The 20,185-nt window shown below is 52.6% G+C and overlaps 1 protein-coding gene across 4 annotated transcripts in view; it reads right to left on the reverse strand.

Annotated features, from left to right (window-relative positions):
* The window catches only part of ADCYAP1R1 (ADCYAP receptor type I), a 40,604-nt gene that overhangs the window by 11,505 nt on the left and 8,914 nt on the right, over nt 1-20,185 (reverse strand). For 3 of the 4 annotated variants that reach the window (XM_069461935.1, XM_069461933.1, XM_069461932.1), the window contains exons 3-12: nt 14,825-14,932; nt 12,330-12,350; nt 11,234-11,275; nt 8,873-8,982; nt 8,296-8,393; nt 7,684-7,816; nt 6,558-6,711; nt 6,108-6,168; nt 5,422-5,491; nt 1,785-1,876 (exon numbers count right to left, since the gene is read on the reverse strand). In XM_069461935.1, the coding sequence (XP_069318036.1) occupies nt 1,785-1,876; nt 5,422-5,491; nt 6,108-6,168; nt 6,558-6,711; nt 7,684-7,816; nt 8,296-8,393; nt 8,873-8,982; nt 11,234-11,275; nt 12,330-12,350; nt 14,825-14,932 (889 nt within the window). The remainder of the gene's footprint in view (nt 1-1,784; nt 1,877-5,421; nt 5,492-6,107; nt 6,169-6,557; nt 6,712-7,683; nt 7,817-8,295; nt 8,394-8,872; nt 8,983-11,233; nt 11,276-12,329; nt 12,351-14,824; nt 14,933-20,185) is intronic. The other variant, XM_069461934.1, reaches the window with a different exon arrangement.

Genomic DNA, 20,185 nt, shown 5'->3' on the forward strand with positions numbered 1-20,185 from the left:
AGATCCTACCAGCAAGGGAAGGAAACAGTCTACTCAAGTGACAGAGGAGGCAGACTCAGCCACCCGCCAGCTTCAAGCACGGGAACCAGCTGCTAGTGCGGGAGCCGTCCGCAGTCAAGCAGGAGAGACTGAGGCAGACCCAAGGACGCAGTTTCCGACAGCAGCCAGGGAGGTGAGGGCAGCAGCAGGGCCCCCTTTGTGAACCCTTGTTATGAAGGCAGGAATGACTCTCTAGGGCAGGTCAGGTAGGAGCAGAGGGCTGGCCGCACTGGCCCCCCGTGCAGGGCCTCTGAGACTTCATGGCTCATATTGATGAACGATTTTCAACTACATAATACATACATATAAGCAGGGATTGGTAAAAACGTGCAAAAACATGAAAAAATAAAAGACAATAAATGGATAGCAAAAAAAAAAAAGTGTCTTTTCCAACGTAATGTAATCATCATACAGGCAGAGAAAACATGGCTGGACAACGGGGGCCCTGCGCCAAACCCCCACCGCCAGGGGAAGAGCTTCCACAGGGGAGGGACCCAGGCTGAGCAGACAGGCAGAGTGAGGGCAAGGAGGGCAAGCTCCGCTTTCTGGGGAAGCCCCAAGGAGCCTTAGGAAAGGATCTAGGGTTTGGTCTCTGAGCAATCCCTAGTTCTCTCTGGGAGAATGGCTGGGGGTGTAAGGGAAGAACTGTCCCTCTCCTTGTCCACTGAGCAGCCGTCAGGACTATGAGCCCCAGGTTGGGGTGGCTGATGAAGGCAGGACCATGCACCAAGGATGCAGTGAAGGTACCTCAGCTCCTTCCAACCTGCTTTCTTCTCAAGGAACTGAGGAAGCAACACCTATAGCTGCTGCCTTGCCAACAGACAGAACCCAGGGGCTGCCCTCAGAGTCGGGCAGCACCCATCGGCGCCGCCCCCCCAGCCAACCACAGGGGACCTTCCTTCCCAGCATCACAAATGTCCCCACGCCTCACACACCCAGCTGGTCATGCTCCTATTCATGAGGCCAGGAGGGTGAGGTGGAAGGTGCGTGCTCTGCCCGATTTTAGAATGGGACAGGCCTGGGACAGGGTGAGACAGGCCAGGCAGGGATAAGCTGTTTGGGCCATGACGGAGAAAAATGCTTCTTGGAAATCAAATGGCCATGGTAGTGGACAAAGCCCTATGCTCAATGGTAAGAGGCTGCCCTCAAACCCAGCAGTCCCAAACAAATCAGATGTTCCGCTACTCGGGAAGGAGGTAATTAGGGCAGTAGGACAACGTGCTGAGGGCAAGAGGCCCTGAAGGAAGGTGGAGGAGAGAAAGAAGCCCCCTTCCAACACCTGGACCCATGAGAATGTCCACCTGATTTGCTGGTGGAGGCTGAGTGACTTCCACAGGTGGGGCCAGGGAGGGGCATAGCTGGCAACAGAGTATCCAGGGGTGTTCACGAGCTTCCCACAGAACCGGGATCCCTAAAGGAAACCCAACTTCCAACCAACCAAGACCCTAACCACCCTAGGGAATCTGACATTTTTCATCCTGGTTTTCCTGGTTTCACAGAGGCTCTGTCTGTCTCTCTCTCTTTCCCCAGCTATGTGATGGCCATGTAGATGAGAAGCTCCCAGCTTGGCTAAAGGCTAAGAGGGCAACAGTATTTTAAACGTAATGTAATCAGAAAGAAGTCTTGCAAATGCCCAGGCTAGGTCACCCTTTCAGCAAAGCCCAGGCCTTCTCCTGCCTGTGACCTGAGTGCAGGGCCCACATGGCTGTTGGAAATGACTGTGACATCCACATAATGGTACTTACAAGTAGATGCTGGACTCATTGCCTCCCATGTCTGGAGACTGAAGTTTCTGCACAAGGATGACGATGATGCCAATGAAAAGCACAAAGTTAACCTGAGGAGCAAAGAAAAAGCAGGTGGATGTGATTCTGGGCAAAGATTTCTATACCCCTGCCTCTGCATAGGCTATGATTCCCCCAAAGGCACCTTCCCTCCATCCAATCAAGATCCCATCGAGACTTCTAATCCAAGATGGCGGCATGAGCATGCTGGTTTATCTCCCCAGCCTCCCACAGTAACATTGAAATGAAGGAAAAGATAGAAGAAAAAGAATCCTATAGGAGTACTGGGATACAGGAAAGAGTATCATGAGTTAGCCAGAAAAGTGAGCAATTTCAGGAAGAGAATGAGAAAAATAGGATCAGGGTGATGGGAAAACTGCAACCCAAAAGGATAGAGAAGAGGCTATTGCAGAGGTGAGAGCTGTTCCCTGGAGAAATTCCAGATTCAGAGTCAATGAATACGGGGAACCAGAATGGACAGCCATAAGCGTTGCTAATTAAAGGACTGCCTGGGAGTAGCAGTAGCAGCATTTGCCTTCAGAAAAGGATCAGGGACAAAAGCTTTCTAAACAAAGTAGGAAGCTGTGTGACCAGGGAGAAAGGAGGAGGGGGAGCAAATAAATAGAAACAAGGCACAATGAGAGGACGACACATCAACATCCCTGGGATGGAGCAAGAGCAGTCCTTGGAGAACAAAATGGAGGGCCTAAAACTCACTGATTAAAAAATAATAGATACTGAAAAATAATTAATCATTCAAATCAAAAGCTAGGGAAAGATTACCACAAATTTAACTTATGTAAGAAGGAAATTAATAAAAGTAAACATTCATAAGAAGGAAATGGGAAAAAAATAGGTGACCTGATTAACACAGATAAAGTTTTATTTTTGTTTTTATTTTATTTGGTTTTTTACAGACTAATTAGAATGATAAAGCGTGCTCCATGAGGGCAGGATTCGGCCACTCTCACTCTCCGCTACATGCCCAGTGTCTGATCAGTGTTTGGCATTTAGCTCAGTAAATACTGCCAACTGCATGTGTCAGTCAATGAAAAAGGAGAAAATACAATTAAACAAATTTGGGAATGAGAAAGGGGACAAGACAACAGATGTACATGATATTTTAAATCATAAGAGAAAACTGAACAAAATGGGAAAAGAAAAATTAACAAAATCAACTTAAGAAAATATAGAGAATCTAAGTAGCACAATAACCTCAAAAAATTTAAAATGTAGTCAAAGGGGTATGCAGTAAAAGGCACCAGGACCAGATAATTTTACAGACCAGTTTCAGAATAACATTAAGAAAGATGTAACTTACATGCTACTTAATCATTTCAAAGAAAATAAAAAGAAAACCTTCCTGATTACCCATGAGGCTAACAAAACCCTGCTACAAAAATCCAACAAGGACAGACAACACACACAGACACACACATACACACATACATATGTGAGACCATAGAATTTATGAAGAACAATGCAAAAACTTCAAACAAAATATTAGCAAACAAAATAAATTAACAAATAAAATTGAGCAGTGTATTAAAAAAGTAAACAGACCATGGTCATAAAAGTTTTATCTCAGAAATGCAAAAAGAAATCTACTAATATTTGTTACAATAACAGATTAAAACAATAGGCTTTCATTATACTCCATAAGATTGGAAAATAATTCAGCAATAGAAATATCAACAAAGCCATGGGCAATAAGCACTCTTGTACCTTGCTCACAGAGGGCAATTCGATACCCACAAAAATGTTAAATGTATATATTAGTATACCCTTTGTCCCAGAAATTCCACTCTTAGAGATATATTCTAAAGATATATTCAAACATGTTCAAGGCATGCGCAAATATACTCATTATAGCATTGTTCCTAATGAAGAAAAATTGGAATAGCGTAAATGTCCATCACTAAGGGGAATGATCGCATGAATGAATGTCTCCAAAACACATTTGATAAAATTCAACATTCATGCCTGATTTAAAAAAAAAAAAAATACACACTGAAACAAGCCAGGAAGAAAAATTCAATGAAGGGTAACTGTTAAAAGCTAAAACAAACATCATCCCTACAAAAACAAGAAATAAAAGATTAAAATATTGGAAAGGAAAATCAAAAACTGTTTTCATTTGAAGATTGTATAATTTTCCACCTAGAAAATCCATGAGAACCAACTGAAAAGGGATAAAAACCAGCAAGAGAGTTCAGAAACACAACTAAGGAAAGAAAAATACACAAAAGCCAAAAGCTTCCCTGTATACTAGCAGCAGCCCATTTGAAAATATAATGAAACAATGATTCCTAGACCCCAAAAAAAGGCCAAACTGGAAAACCCCTTAGTAAACATAACAAAAACAAGGAAGAAAACTAAAAAATTTAGCAAAATGACTCTATGAGAAAGACCGAATAAATGGAGAATCATACCACATGCTTTGAGAGGAAGACCCAATCTTTTATGAAAATCAATTCTCCTCCAAACTAGTCTATAATAAATTCAATGCAACTCCTATACAAATCTCAACCAGACTTTTTTGCAACTTGACAAGGGTCTTCAAAAGTCCACTTGAAAGACTAAATATGCAAGAAAATTTTGAAGAAAAGAAAAATGAAGGGGAAATTTGCATACCAAAACCTATGACAAGGTCATAGTAACTAGCACAAAGAGATATCTGCTGTGAGAATAGACAAATAATAGATTAGTGACAAGGCATAGAAAGTCCAGAACCAAAGTTGAGTTTATTTAGTATTTATAATAAAATGACATTTCAACAGAATAAAGAAATGACTCAACAAAAGGATTGAGAGGGTGGAATGTCCATCCATTACAAAAAAATAAAATTAAGTATCATTTGAGACCAGACAAAAAATAAATTTTCAGCTGGATTAAAGACATGTAATCCACAAAAGTGTTAGAAAACAATTAAGAAAAATATTTGTATATTTTGAGAAAGGCCTCTGTAAACAAGAAATGAGGCATGGAATTCACAAACAGAAAGCTGATGATCTGACTGTATAAAAGTTATGCAGAAATGGCAATACACTTACAATATATGTAATGAAAGAAGTGCTACTACCCTTCAAACAGAAAGAAAATGTAATAGAAAAATGAGAAAAAGAAATAAATAGGAATATCCAGAATAAAAACAAATTGTCAACAGATGACTAGGACAAAAAGTGCTCAGTCACGCTAGCAAGATGGAGAAATGTACGTTAAGACAATGAGCTAGGATTACCCTCCATAAGACTGTCCAAAGATTTAAATGATTGACATCATAAGTGTAGACAATAATATTGAGAAATGAACCACCCTTCCTGGGGAGGTAAAAATTGTTAAAGGGTTTTTGCAAGACAATTTGGGACCTGAAATTTTAAATGTACAACCTTTTTGACCCAGCAATTCCACTTCTGGAGGTTTCTTCTAAGGAAATATTTTCACATGCTCAAAATTATGCACAAACTATTTCTATTTTTTGTACTGAGGAAAAACAGAATATAAATGTCCAACACTAGGGGAACAGCTAGATAATGTATGCATCATGTTACAGAATATAATGCAGCCAAGGAAAGAAGGAGGTTCCGAGGACACTCACCATTATGGAGCCAACTACAGGGCCTTTGATCACCCACCACAAAGCCGTGCTGTCATTCATATCCCAGCAGCTGAAAGACAGACAGAGAGAAGAGAGATGATGTTTGGGGGTCAGCCCAGATGCCTGCAGGACGCTGCCCCGCCTAGCTGGGAGTCCAACACATTCTTCCCCTACAAGTCCCTGAGGAGGGCCTAGCCACAGGGCGGGGACCCTGGTGGGCTGCAGACCCCAGCCTAGCCCTGGTTCTGAAATTCCCTTCATTCGAGCCTTGGTCTTTCCCTCTGCTTCCCTGTCAAGGCAGGGGGTGGAGCCCAAGCGTTGGGGTCACCAGTGGGCTCCTGGGAAAAGGCCGTGTTTCCCCTCCAGACCTACGGCTCTTAGGACAACCTCACCCTGAACCTTCTTCCTCCCCTCCCTAAAAGGAAAACAGTCAGTCAGAGCTGGGCCCAGAAGGGAGGGGCTCAAAAACTCCACGCATTCTCTCCTGGGGTTGCCAGCTGAGACGTGGGTGGGTGGGTCACCTGCTGGGGGTCAGGGTTCAGGTGGTGCCCAGGGCTGGGCTGCAGGCGGGCCTGGCGCTGGGTGGTTTGTTGGGGGCAGGCCATGTGACATCAGGGCAGCCACTGACAACCCACCTGTAAGAACCTACTCTGTGCTCTGGCCCTGACTCTCAGGTATGTACTCACCCTGTGTCATCGAAGTAGAGCCTCAGTGTAGCCCACACTGTCACACACACAGTTGGGGTCCCTGAGAAGGCAAGAAAAGGAGGCCTGTGATAACAGGAAAACCAACACGCCCAGTGTCCTCCTCAGATTTGAAGCTCCCGGTGGGCATCACCCCTCTCCAAGACTCAAGAGTTTTGGGGTGTCCTAAGTTTTCCTCACACCCAGCCTCCTGGGGGTCTCTGTCTCCCCCCAGGACTAGCTTGCCTCTCAGCAGGACTCCTGGGCATAACTTCTCCCTCAGATGGTGGGAGAGGCATCCTCCAGGCAGAAAGAGCAAGAAAGGGTCCAAGAAAAGGGTCCCCTAGGCCGTCAGCCTAGGGCAGGGCAGTGCCCCCTCCTCACCTGGCACTCCCTGAAGGCGGAACCAAGGACACAGCTGGCTATGAGGCCTGAGCCTGCCCAGTGACCTACCCCAGCCAATGATGGTGTACCAGTAGAAGTATCTCCTCTCAGGGAAGAAGGTCTCCACCAGCAGGGTGAAGAGGTACAGCCCCTCAATGAACAGCCACAGGTAGTTGGACACCACGCAGTAGTGGAAGAAAACCATGACGGCCTTGCACTCCACCTGCAGGGAGGACCGCCAGCGTGAGGAAGGCATGAGCTCCCCTCCCCTGCCTCCCCACATGAACCCTGAAAATCCAGCCCACCAGGACCAGGGCAGAATCCCGAGGGCCCTTCAGCTCTGGCATGCTCAGGCTCAAACATCCCAAGAATCTAAGAGAGTCCACATTTCTGGATTTCTGGATCAAAGAGTTGAAAACTGCAGCATCCTATGACTGAGTCAAAGCTGCCCATGGAGGCACAACTGCACACGCAGGGAAGGGCGGGTGGGCAGGCACACAGCACTCCCCCACCACCCCCTACTCATTCTCCTCCATTCTCCTGCTCCTTCCCCAGCTCCCACAGAGGAAGTGAGTAGGGACAGAAGCAGACAGAGGTCCCTGCAGGAGGCTCCTTGCTAAAAAGGATTTGGACACCTCACAGGCAGGGGACATACACTCCTGACCCCCAGAAATCTCTTCTTATAGACCCCCAAGCACGTCCTCCTGGTCAAGTCCCGGACTCTAGACTGTTCTTCCTCTCCTACCCCATCAAGGCCTAGCTTCTCTGCATGCTATCTCCCCCGAACGTATGAGACTTGGGGAGGTGTCTGGGAAGAGCCCTGGCCAATCAGCAGCTGGGCCCTGCCCGGTCTAGTTAAAAGACCAGGGGCCAGGCAAGCCCTCTCTGAGCCTCAGTTTCCTCCTCAGGCAAGTGGGACTTGGCATTCCCAGCTGACCCTCCCCCCAGCTGTTCCACCAAGTACAACACCCAGGCAAGGGACAGGAAGCATTTTGGCTAGAAGTGACATCATACATTGGCTACGAGTGACTTCACGGAGATTCTTAAATTTCCACTCAAACCAGGGAGATGCCTCCACCTGCAGGAACACACCTGACCTTTGGGGTGCAGGCAGGGAGAGCGCGTCCTGGGGGGCTGGGAGGAGGGTGCAGGGTCTTGCCGGAAGGGGGCCGCTGGGCCCGCTCAGCTCACTTACGGTGGAGATGAAGCAGTGGTTGCTGTCCTGCTCCGCATACAGGATCCAGTCTTTGATGAAGACGGAGATGGCCCTCAGCATGAATGACACGAACAGGTTCATGTGGATGAAGTTGCGTGTGCAGTGCAGCTTCCTACACGGGCGGGCCAGCGAGAAAGCAGCCTTGGACCCCACAGCAATGACTCCGACATATTTCATGCCCTCCGTGCTGGCGTGTGCTCTGGGCCACGTCCATGGGTTTATCTAACAGGCCCCACCTCGGCCACCTGCCTCTTGCCACCTCTCTGAATGCTCACTGACTCCCCGGGCCTGTAGTCTGGCCCTGCTACTCCACATGGCCAGACTTGGCCCTCCTGTGGCTTCTCTCTATCTAGACCAGGAAGATAAAAGCAAGGAATGCAGGTCTCCTGCCCGGCTCTGCTGGCTGTGTGGTCCTGGACAAGCCAGTTGCCCTCTCTGAGGTCAAGTTTCTGTTACCCCAGCGGTGGGGGAACTGCCTTCTAAGGGCTGCCATCTGGGGCGGGGAGTGCAGGGGGACCGAGCAAGGCCTCTGAGGCCCAGGCTCTGGGCAGAGGCAGGCTGCTCTAGCTCGAATGCTGCTGGGAATCTCACCGGAAGCGACACAGGATGACCATGGCGGTGGTGAGGGTGACCAGAGACGTGCTGTAGCCGACCGTGTAGAGGGCCTTGACGGACAGGTAGTAGTAATCCTGCAGCAGGACACAGGACACACAGGGCTCCACGTGAGGCCTGCCCCAGTCTCCCAGGCCAGGACCTGCACACCCCCAGCCCAGCTTCTCCTCCCTCTCTTTTGCTCCTGCTATGACTTCCACCACCCCCTAGCCAGGCTGAGCTGTGTACGCCCCTCTGCACAGTGTCAGCATTCTACAGATGCTCAATAAATGCTTGTCGAAGGCATGGGCGCTGACCTATGAGAACAGACAGCAGCCTTAGCCTGGAGAATGGTCTGGGAAGCCCCCTGCTGGGCCCGGAGTCCTGGAAGAGTTGGGGGTAGGGGGGAGGCTCAGGAGCACACTGGCTGCTCCTCAGCCCTGCAGAGTGAGTACACATCTTGCCCTTCATGCATCCAGCTTGGGTACACAGCAGGTGCTCATGAATGCTGCCAAGAAACCTGAGTTTCCTCAGCCCCACCCCCACCATTTCTGGGGGCCATGGTGCAGACACTCACCTGGTCCCCAGTCTCAGATTCATAGTCGTCCAACCCACAAGCATCAATGTAATGTGGGAAGGGCTCCGACCAACCCTCCTCCGTGCAGTTCCGGCTCACCACCCCCATGTCTGCAGTGGAAAGAAAACTCGGTGAGGTGTAGAAATGACAGAAGAGGGCCCTGCAACGCTAATGCAAAAATTACTTCTCAAGTAGGAATTCTCAGAAACCCATACACCCAACTGGGAAGCATAGGGACAGAAAGTTCAAGAAATCAGTGATTGCTGATGGCAGACGAAGTGGGGAGACAGGGACAAGCTGATCTCTTAACCAAAGACGAGGAGACTGAGCTGGCTGCATCCAGCATCCTTCCCCTCTGAAACCTTCCCACAAGCTCACCAGGCAAAGGCCTGAGCCCTCCTTGGGCCCTAGATCAGCACTTCTCCAATGTCAGTGTGCAGAACCACCACCTAGGAGACTGATCACAAATTCCGATTCCAGGCCCAGCCCCAGGGATTCCGTGTGGGTCCTTGCACACCTTGAGAACACAGCTCCGGGTGATGCTTCTTCTTGGAGCTCTGGGCCTCCCAGCAGCCGCAACATCCCACACTAAGGGGACAGATGCCTTGCTTAATTCACAGGGACCAGACCTCCACTAACCTAGGGCCGGATCTTTGATTGACTTTAAGGCCCTTCCTTGGGACACCTGAGGACATGAGGTCAGCCAGTTATTTGCTGGCTGCAGAGGACAGTCTTGGCTCATTTTCGCCTTGCTTGGGGCTGTTTTTTTTAGCCTTTTCTGATGGCTTTTTCATTCTCCCCTCCCCAGATGGTCTGTAAGCGTGGGCCACTGATGTCCAGAGGAGGGGAGGAAGAAAACAGCCCCCCTCTCCTCCAGCCCAGCCCTTGAGCATGGCCCCAGACTGATGCCTCTTCCCAGACTGGCTTCCTGGGAGTTTGCCTGATGTATTAGGATGCACGGAATGGTTCTTCCCTTCACAGGATTCAGGAAATGGCGTAAAATAAGACACACCGGCAGAAAAGGGGCCCTAGTGCCCACACTTCTGGACAGAATCCTCCCATCTGCGGCCAAAGCCACCTCTGGGGAGCTCAGGAAGGAGGAAGGAGAGGTGCAGCAGGAGGCAGAGGCTGTGAGAGGAGATCCTGCCACACTGCCAACCTGTGTCCTCCCCCTCGTGCAGGTGGAAGATCTAAGATCAGTTCTGACCAAGTCAGAAACGCACTTCCTGAGACTGCGGCAGAGGGGGCGACCCTGCAAAACAGCAGAGCTCTGCCCACGGTGGCCAGCCTGGTCTCCATCCTTGCCCCAGGGCTGACTTCTATGGCACAGGACAAGGAGGAAGTCTGGCAGGCCCTGGGACAGCAACGAGGCTCGCTTCAGTCCTAGGATGCCAAACTGTCCCTTCGCCCAGCAAATCCGCCTCAGGCAGCCTCCTTTCAAGTTCCTCTGAACACTTCTTTCAGAAAGTCTGAATGTCGCAGGGGAATCACTGCCGTGGCCAAGTCCCCTCCCCTCCCTGGGTCTCATTTCCTCTCTGCTTTGCCCACATCAGGGTGGGGGGAAGAGGAAAGGGAAGCTTTTTCGAAAAACAATTTTTTTTAAAAAGTGTCCTAGATGGAAAAGCCACTTCCTTTCTTTTATTTTCCTTCTTTCGTTTTTTTTTTTTTTTTTCTTTTTATAACACAGTGTGGGCTCGGAGAAGTATAAACCTCTTTGTTCAGAACCGTTCCATGAATGTGCCACTGCATTGTTCTGATAGAAATCTCCGGAAGATGGAGTGTTCTTGAGATTGTCAAAACCCTGCAGTGACTGTGCCTGCTTCACGAGGCTGCGTGGCCCCAGCCACTACATAGGGACACAGCCTCAGGGCAGTGGCTCCCAGAGTGGCTGCCCTCCCCAGATGAGCCCAGCAGCAGCGCCTGGGAGACTGGCCAGACATGCACATTGGCAGGCCCCACCCTGGGCCTATGCAAGCGGACACTCTGGAAGGCGGGACAAGGAATTTGTGTTTTAACAAGCCCAGGAGGTGACTGTGATACACAGTTAAAAGTCTGAGAACCGCTGTTCTACATGGAGTTCAAAAACTATCAGGGAACATCTAATCCAGGAATCCTGCACATGAAGCCCACGGAGGGACTTTAAGCCCCTTTTTGGCTCCCCTGGAATTCTATGCACTATGTTGTCTCTGTGCACTTTTCCATGGAGACAACTGGTAGCTTTATTAGGGGAGAAAAATGACCTGCCAAAGATCACAAGCCACAGAGGGGCAGAGCCCAGCCTGGATGGGGGTCTCAGAGCTCAAACATCAGCAGAGCCCTCCCTCCAGCCAGCCCACGGTGGGCCTCAGCCTATCCCCTTACCTGAGAGATCCAAGGAGTTACTGTCAGCAAAATCAAACTCCCCTGCAAAATACAGACAAGGGCATATGTCAAAATGCTGGGTTTGTCAACTGGCCAGGGTTAGCCACAGTTTGCTCTCCCCCCGGAAGGCCAAGGCTGCCCTTGGTCTGCAGGAAGTGAGGGGTGGGGTCCTAGCCAAGAGGTAGCAGCACACACAGTGGCCTTTCTGACATGCCGCACCTGCTGACACCAGTGTCATTTGGTGTGCATGTCTGTGCTGCTCAGGATGGCCCACGACTCAATCTCCCACCACCAGAGCACTGCCCAGAGGAAGGGGGGCCTCCAGGGTGGAGAGGAATGGGAGAAAACGGAGCAACACAAAAGGACGCATGGAGCTTCTCCAGAAAAGAGCAAAGGACATGGGCCCAGGGCTTGTGGTTACTTTTTTGGTGCTTAACCCTTGACCTCCAAAACCGCTCTTCATCCAAGGGAACCCCGAACCCCAAAGACTTCACTCTCAGACATTTTTCTCCTTCTCTCTCTACTCTTTGTTTTCATTTCTACCCTTTTCTTATGCCGAATCCCCTACTAGCAATGAACCCCCATTTCCCCTCTACTTCTCAAAATCCTGTTTCCAAGGCCCAGCTGACACGCCACCTCCTCCAGGAAGGCTCCCCTGACCTCTTCGCTATTCTGCCTGCGTACTGCATCACTGGGTCTCTCCTGTTCTCTCCTTCAGTGTGCATTCCAGCTTCCCAGCCAGCCGTCAGGGATGCCAGCATCTCACACGCATGTTCAGGCCTGTACGTAGACACCTGCATGCGCCTACGCGCACTTGTGGGCTTGCTTTCTAACCCCTCCACTGGTGAGTCTCATCCTTCCAAACAAGCCTGTGAGGGCCATGATCAAGAGCTGTGCCCTGCATCTTCCTGTGCCCCCACCTCCAGGATGGCCGCGGTGGGGGAGGGGGCGGGGAGGAGGGAGTAACCCGACCCCTGGCGAGCCTCTCGCTCCACCCCCACCCAATCCCCACACCACAGCCAGGGCTCTCCCGAGGGTAGGCTCCTGCAGGATGGACAGATGGACAGCGGTCTGTCCTCACCGAGGTTCCTCTTACCGATGGTTTCGGTCTCCCAGACTGAAAGAGAGAAAGAGAGAGGGAGAGAACGCAGAGATGAGCAGGGGCTGGCGTCTTCTGCTCCCGGTGCACCCTGCTCCTCACCGCCCACCCCACCCCCAGCCCCAAACTCTGGAGAGGGGCTCTGCCGGGGCCCACAAGCTGGGGACACTGGGGACGGCCACTTCCACCTCCAGAGCAGGAGCGCAGCATCTGAGAGGAGGAGGGAGTCCGTGCCCCCATATCTCCACAGCCCCAATATCCGCACAGCTCCAACTACCACAGCCAGCTCCCCGGGAGCCGGGAAGTAAAGTAGGAATTCCATTCTCTCCCTTCCAAGTATTAAATGGGCAAGTCTCACCAATCAAGCTCTGTGAGCAGAGATGCTAAAAGGCCCTGCCTTAATGAACCATTAAGAATCAGAAGTGTAAATAACACCTCCCTTGTGCCATTGCCAGAGGGAGGGAGGGCCGGAGTGTGAGGAAAGCGTATCTTCAGGAAATCTTGTTTCACTGTTGATTCATTTTGCCTTTTGTTGTTGCTACTGAAAAGAAGCAGTCTGGCATGGAATCTGACCCACAGTAGATGTTCGACAAACTTTAAACAAATGCCTGCGTGAAAAGAATGCACGCATGGAGGAAATGATTAAGTTGGTTTCTACGGCAATGACTTAGAAACTGGGGCTGAATCACCGCACTCTGCACCTCTCACCTGCACCTCCCCACCTGTCTCCTCGGGCCTGGCCTGCTCAGGGGCACACCCAGTCCCCAAGCCCTGGTGATGGCAGAGTTCACCCCACCCTCTTCCTGTGCCAGCAGGAGGTCTGGAGGTGGAGGTGTGGCTGGTGGACCCCAGAGGGGAGGAGCGGTGAGAAGAGGTGGGGTACATCTTAGACGGGCCCCTTTTTCTGGCCTTGAAGGGGAGCCAGAGATGGGGCCTGGGACCCTAACACACGCCGCTCTCTCCCTCTGCCACCTCCTGCAAGCCCCTCTCCCCTCCAGGGCAGAGTCAAGGCTGCTGGAGTTCAAAGCTGGGCAGAGGACTGCAGATGTTGGGCAGAGACGGCAGGGGACCGCAGGAGGCAGGACCCTGTGCTTAAGTGCAGCTCGGAAACTGGCCCCTTCTAGAAGGACATCACCCTCAGCCTTAGGCCGGTAAAGGAGGAAGTTGGGACCAGGTCACAAGAGACCTGTGCACAGCCACACACGACTCAGACCCCTCTGATTCCCTCAGGAGCCCCTGCCAGGTGGTTCTCGGTAAATCTCCTGCCTGGAGCCAGCCCCACCAGCTCTCCCTGCCCAGCCCCAACCCGGCGCCCTCAGCTTGCTGCCCACCTCCCTTGCTGCCCACAGAGGGTGGGACCTCACGGGCCTCGGCCAAAAGCCAGGAACCGTCCTGGAAGAGCCCACCAGACCCACACCCAAAGGAGCCATCCAAAGCCACCCCTTCCCCTCAGACACGCCCCTAAAGAAGATGCGGCCGTCAGGGCTTCGAGCCTTTGGGCAGAGCATTGCCACCTCACCCTTGCCTTCACCCCTACGTGCCACCTCACAGAGCTCAGCTACTCTGCCCACTCTATGGACTCCCAGATCAGTCTGGGGCCCCTGGATGCCTCCAGGGCACTTCAGTGGCCCCCAGGGACCTCAATCGGACATGCCCCAGACTGAGGTCTTCATGGAATTGCATCATGACCAGACTTCCCTCGCAGAGAGGGCACCAGCATGCACAAGTCACAGACGACACTGTTCCCCAGGGTAGCGCCCTCTCTGCGGGCCGCCCAGGACCCCAGCTCCTCCTCCCGAGCCCACACAGCTGCCTCAGGGCAGCAAGGACCCAAAAATGCTTCGCTTAGCAAACACGAGTGTGCGCCAGCCCGCTGTGAGGGCCGGGCTCTGTGCCCGTGTCTAGGTGGGTGTGTGAGAGTGGGCGTGGGTGTCCTGTGACCAGCTGCCTTCCTCACGTGGCTCCCTCTGCCTGAGAGTGTCTGCGTGCGTGTCCCTCTCCACACATCCTCTGGGCTCTGAGAATCTCGCAGGCTGTAGGAGTGATCGTGACCACAACAGCAGCTAACATTTACTACTGAACGTTCAAAATACGCCAAGTCCTGCGCTAGGGGACATCCATGTGCATCACTGCACCGCATCCTCACAGAGACACCCCATGAGGGAGCCAGGCCACATCCCACCGACAGACAGGGACCTGGGGTGGAGGGACAAACTGCCTTGCTCAAGGAGGAGAAGTGACAGAGCCAGGATCGAGCCTGCCTGAGAGCGCAGCCTTCGGCCACCCACAGGGATGTGTCCCCATATGTACCTGTGTCCCCAAGTGTCTGTGGTGACATCCTCCCCACCAGCACATAGGCTTTGGAGCAGGGCATATCTGCCCCCAGAGTGGCCCCCTGTCCCCGGGGCTTGTTCCCTCAGGAGGGCCTGGGGCCAAGTCTGGGGAGCAGGATAGACCAAGCTCGGCCTGAGGAGACTCTGGGCTGAACCCACCTTGGTCTGGGTTGAAGATCCGGAAGAGCTCGGGGCAGCTGACCAGGACCATCTCACCCACGTGGGCGGGCTTCCAACACGTGATGTTGTCCCACATCCCGGGGCAGCCTGCGGGGAGAACCATGGAGAGCGTGGGCCCAGCCACACACACGTATGCACACACACACACACACACACACACAGAGGTGTGCTCCACTGCCCACAAGCCAGGCCCCTGCACCGGTGGGAAGCGGTCTGCAGGGAGGGAAGGGTGGAGAGCGGTCTGCAGGGCTTACTGTTGGAAGCAGGGCCAGCCCTGTACCCAAAAGATCCCTCAGAGAGGAGCTGGGACACAACCCATTTCAGGAGCTCCGGGGACAGAGAGGGTGACCTCCCTTGATTTCAACTAGCACCACAGTCCCGCAGTTCTGGCAGGACTATGGGGAAGGGACACACCAGGCCAGGCCAGAGCCAGATCGCTACAGAGAGAGGCTGAGATGCAGAGGGGTCTCTGTGGCAGCCCCTCCCACCTCCAGCCTTTCCTCCTCTTCCAGAAGCCTCCACCACCTCCCAGTGCTCCTGCTTCAGATCCTCCTCCTCAGCAGGGCCCCCTGCAGGCCTGGGACTGCTGAGCCACCAACCCTTCCCTGCCCGAAGGCCACCCTGGAGCAGGGGAGCTGGCCTGGGAGGAGGAGGGCACACATGCATCACCTGGGGAGGAGGGAAAGCCATTCCGGCAGAAACCAGCAGTGCCACTGTGAAAGGTTCAGACCGGGAAGAGGCAGGAGGCAGGGACCACCATGGAGCCCACCGCAGTGTCACAGGGGTCAGGCCGATGGAGAGGAAGGGAAGGACCAAGTGAGAGGTATTTAGGAGTCATCAAGACTTGGTGACTTATTGGAGGTGAGCTTCAAGCAAGAGGAAGATGTCAAGCTTGACGACCAGACTGTCGGATCTGGGGGACTCGGTGGCCCCTCCAGCCCTTCTCCCCATCAGCCCACCTCTCCCTCTGGCCCTCCACCCTCTGTGGAGTTCCCTGCACTGCCTGCTGCCACTCCCACCCACACTCTGTCCCTCCTCCACACTGGAACGCCTCTCACCGTGGTCACCAGTGACCTCTTCACTGCCAAATCCGAGGAACAATTTCAGCCCTGACTGGGTCATGCCCTGACCGCATGCAGATGCTGGCGGGTGCCCGCCCTCGGCCGCCTGTCCCCCTCACCCTGCCCATGGACTTAACATGCAGAATTACATGCAGACAACCCCCAGTCCTCGGTCCTTGCACTCCCTGAGGGTCGAGCCCACGGGCGGCTGCCTTGCCCCATTCTCCACCCCCACAGCCCACCCCCATGCAGGCGCTCAGGACCCTCTCGGGGAGCAGGGTGGTCTCTTCAGTGGCCTCCTCGCCCAAGCCCACACAGATGTGACCACAAGCTTTTCAAAAGGAATGTCCGGCCGTGTCATACACCCCCACAGCCAACCCCGTGCTTTCAGTGCTCTTGGCACCCTCAGTTACTGGACATGGCTCCTACGGCTCCTCCACTCTGCCACGGCCCCACCGCTCAGCCCCACTCCGGCCTACGGGTAAGTGGTCAAGGCCATAGGGTAAGAGTGCCCGCCCAGGCAAAGGACGTAACGTGAGAAGAGCATGGAGGAGGGAAGCCTGGGGAACCCGTATTCACGGGGTGGGCAGAGGACACACACGCAGCGACGCAGAAGGTGTAGTGTGTGGAGGCAGAGGGTGGCGAGTCAGGCAGCAGAGGAGAGCTGCGGGGAGACGACCCACACCTGCTGAGGATCTACAAAGACAGGCCACGGAGAGGGCTTCCGTGCCACGTAAGGGACAAGCGGTGACCAACAGCGCCCCACCTCACAGGCTTCTGTGAGGATTAACCAGCTCACACGTGCCAAGCTCTGAGAACAGCGCCAGGTTCACTCAATGCCTGTTCCCTGCTGTGATCATCAACTCCACTATTCCTGTTAGGTGTCGCTGGGAATCATCCCTCGGAGAGAGGCCCACCCAGGTGGGGAGATGAAGCAGAGACCTGCAGCGTGAGATAAAGGCCAGGTGCCAGGCAGGGGAGGGGCCTGGGATAGGCCTCATGAGCTCACAGTCTCTCTGTTGGGGTCCACGACTTTTGGGTGCTATTTGGACCAGAAGGCATCCAGCTTCTGGGTGCAGAAAACCTTGCCTCTTGAAATTCAGATCCCACTGTTTTGGAATTCATACCCAGTCACGTATAGCATCCTGTTCATGGAATGACAGAGTTTGGGAGCCAGAAGCCCACATAAAGCTCTGAGAACAAGCAACCAAGAAGCAAGGACACTGAAGGCCAGAGGAGGAGGAGGGCCCCAGGTCCCATAGCAATAGGCCAGTTACCGCTGATTCCTGTCTGACCATCACCGCAGGACTCTGGCCAGCATGCAGTTGGCTGTGACATCATGTCCTTGAAAGAGACCCAACAGCACATCTTTGGCTGCTGTGGCCCATGTTGACCGTGGAATGGCCATGGAGTGTGGCTGCGTCTGGCCCGTGCCCCAGGAGCCCCAGCCAACAGATGTTCCCTTAATGTGGAACATTAGGCCCTAGCACAGCCAGCTGCTACTGCCAGCTGACGTTGCTGGGGTCACAGAGCCACTTCAGATAGAGTGAGCAGGTCATGAGGGCTGAGGGGCGGGAGGGCTGCAGGGGCCAGGCGGGGAAGGGATGAGGGGAAGGGGCTCCCATGTTGGAGGCAGAGTGGGGGATGCATCCTCTTAACGACTATTTACTGAGCTCCTGCCTTGTGCCAGGGACCACCTAGACACCAGGGCTCTGGTGGTGGAGAAAACAGAGTTGGCTGTGAAGTCTATGTTTGAGGGCAGAGCTTGGGGAAAGGTAGGTCTCCTCTCAGCACCTGCACTGGGAGCCCCGAGACTGGTGTTCTCATCTCCTGCACGGGCTCAGTCATGTCTCAGGCCGGTCGCCACCCCTCCACCCTGACTCATGTTTCCTGTGTGCACTGCGAGGGCTGGGGGTCTCTGGGTACTCCCAACTTTGAGAGATTCACCCAGGACCTGCAGGTGCCCAGAGGATGGCTGGAGTGGCTGGGGCTGCCTTCCAAGGGGCATCTGCCAAGGTGCCCCACCCCATCCCACGGCCTGGAGGCCCTCAGGATCTATCTGTCACAACTCTCAAAGCCCTGCTGATACTTCCTTATGTCCCCAGACTAGGTCCCCTCCAGAGTCCTAGGGACAATTCCTGCAGCACCCAGCACATGGGAAGCATAGAACTAGACCCCATGACTCCAGGACCCAAATCCCAGTGTCTGAGTTCGGGGGACAATGTCCCTGACCACACTGGGAGCTCACAGCCCGCTGCCCACCCCTCTGGCCCACATCACTGGAGTTGCAGAATGCCCTTGTGCCCTTCTTTCTCTTGCAGTTCCCACCTCCCACCCTGGCCCAGACCGAGGGCCCAGTGGGCATCTCCTCTCCCCTCTGCGTGGGAACTGCCTCAGAGATCCTGGAGCTGAATCCTCCCAGGGGCCCTTCCCCCGGAGCTTGGGAGGATGGGAGTTGGGCTCCTGAGAGAGCCTTGGGTTTTTCTAACTAAAAACAGCATCTTATTTTCCTTCCACACACAGAGAAGACGTCCAGCTTCTATATCCCCATATGTTCCACACTCCAGTCTCAACAAAGCTCAGTTTTGTTGGGACTGGAAGATTTCAAGATGCCGTTTCTCCTTCTCCTCCCCTTCCTCCTTTTACTCATGTTTTCTTCTCACTTTCCTCTTCCCCTCCCCCTCATTTATTCATTTATTCAGGAAATATTAAGTTCCTATTATGAGTCAGACACTGCAGAGAAATACGAGAGTGAGTAGAAAGGACCCAGTCTCTGCCTGTACAGAGCCTGCAGTCTGGTGGGTCACGCTAATGATGTAGATTTTATGCTAAATGCTTAGAGAGGCCATTAGTTCCCTATCACCCACTGTACGTTTGTAACCAAACACAGTGTCTTAAAATGGCACGATTTATTATCCTACATTTCTGGGATCAGAATTCCAAAATGGGTTTCACTGGGCTAAAATTAAAGTGTCACCTGGGCTGCAATTCTTCTGGAAGCTCTAGGGGAGAACCCATTTCCTTGCCTTTTCAGATTCAAGAGGCTGCCCACATTCCTTGGCCCATAGCCCCTTCCTCCATCTTCAAAGCCAGTAGCTCAGCATCCTCAAATCTCTCTCCTCTGATCCCACCACCTCCTTCTTCCACTTATAAGGCCCTGGTGATTATGCTGAGTCCACCCAAATAACCCAGGATAATCTTCCCACTTCAAGATCCTTAACTTCATTACAAATGCACAGTCCATTTTGCCACATAAAATAACATATTCCCAGGTTTGGGGGATTAGGACGCAGGCATCCGAGGGTGGTAGGAACATTATTCTGCCTACCACAGAGGGGCTTTAAGACAAAGAGTCACATGATCTGATTGGGTTGTGTGGGGAAGATGATACATTCTAGGAGCAGAAAAGCTGGCCAGAGAAGGCTTGTTAAGACACTACAGCAGTTCAGGAGGGAAGGAAGGAGACTGATCTGGAGTGATGGCAGCAGAGATGGAGAGCAGTCCTCTGTAGGACAGGGTCTGGAGGCAGGACTGACAGGGCCTGGTGACAGACTGGCGGGATGTGGTTGGTGGCTGTGTCAGAGACTGTCAGCGCTCACCCATGTCAGGTGACTCAATGTTGCTCAATGGTAAGTGGGTAGAAGTGAAAAACTGGCCTTCTAAGACACCCCTCATAGGTGTCCACAGCTGTCCTCTCTCTTCCTCTCTGCAGCACCCTTGGGGCCACATGTTGAGGGTGGCAGCATTCCATGACAGAAGGACCCTGGATCCCTGAATGACTGCGCAAAGTCAAGCTCCAACTCCCACCTCTGCTGACCATACTAGCCCATGACAGATGCAAGCAAGAAATGTTATAGTGCAAAGTCCCTGAGATTTGAAGGTTGATTTGTTCCTGCAGCACAGTCTAAGCCATCCTGACTAATACATACAGTGAAGGGGAAAGGGCTACCATGGATGTCACCCAGGTTTCTGGCTTGAGTGTCTGGATGGATGGATGGATGAATAGATGTGTCATTTACTGCAGCAGGGAGGGCTGTGTGAGATGATGGTAGGGGGATTAGGCAAGTGGGAAATCAAGAGTTTAGTGTGGGATATATTCAGTTTGAGATGGTGCTAACAGCCACGTGGAGATAGCTGTCAAATAAGCAGTCGGATAAAAGTCTGGAGCCCAGAGAAGACAGAACTGGAGGAGAGGGTCGGGAGTGGTCGTCACAGGGATGCTATTCAAGCCACAGACAGGAACGGTTTGTCTAGCAAGAGAGTGCAGATCAGAGAAGGA

This window comes from Eulemur rufifrons, chromosome 29 (genome assembly GCF_041146395.1).
Source record: "Eulemur rufifrons isolate Redbay chromosome 29, OSU_ERuf_1, whole genome shotgun sequence".
Lineage (NCBI taxonomy): Eukaryota > Metazoa > Chordata > Mammalia > Primates > Lemuridae > Eulemur > Eulemur rufifrons.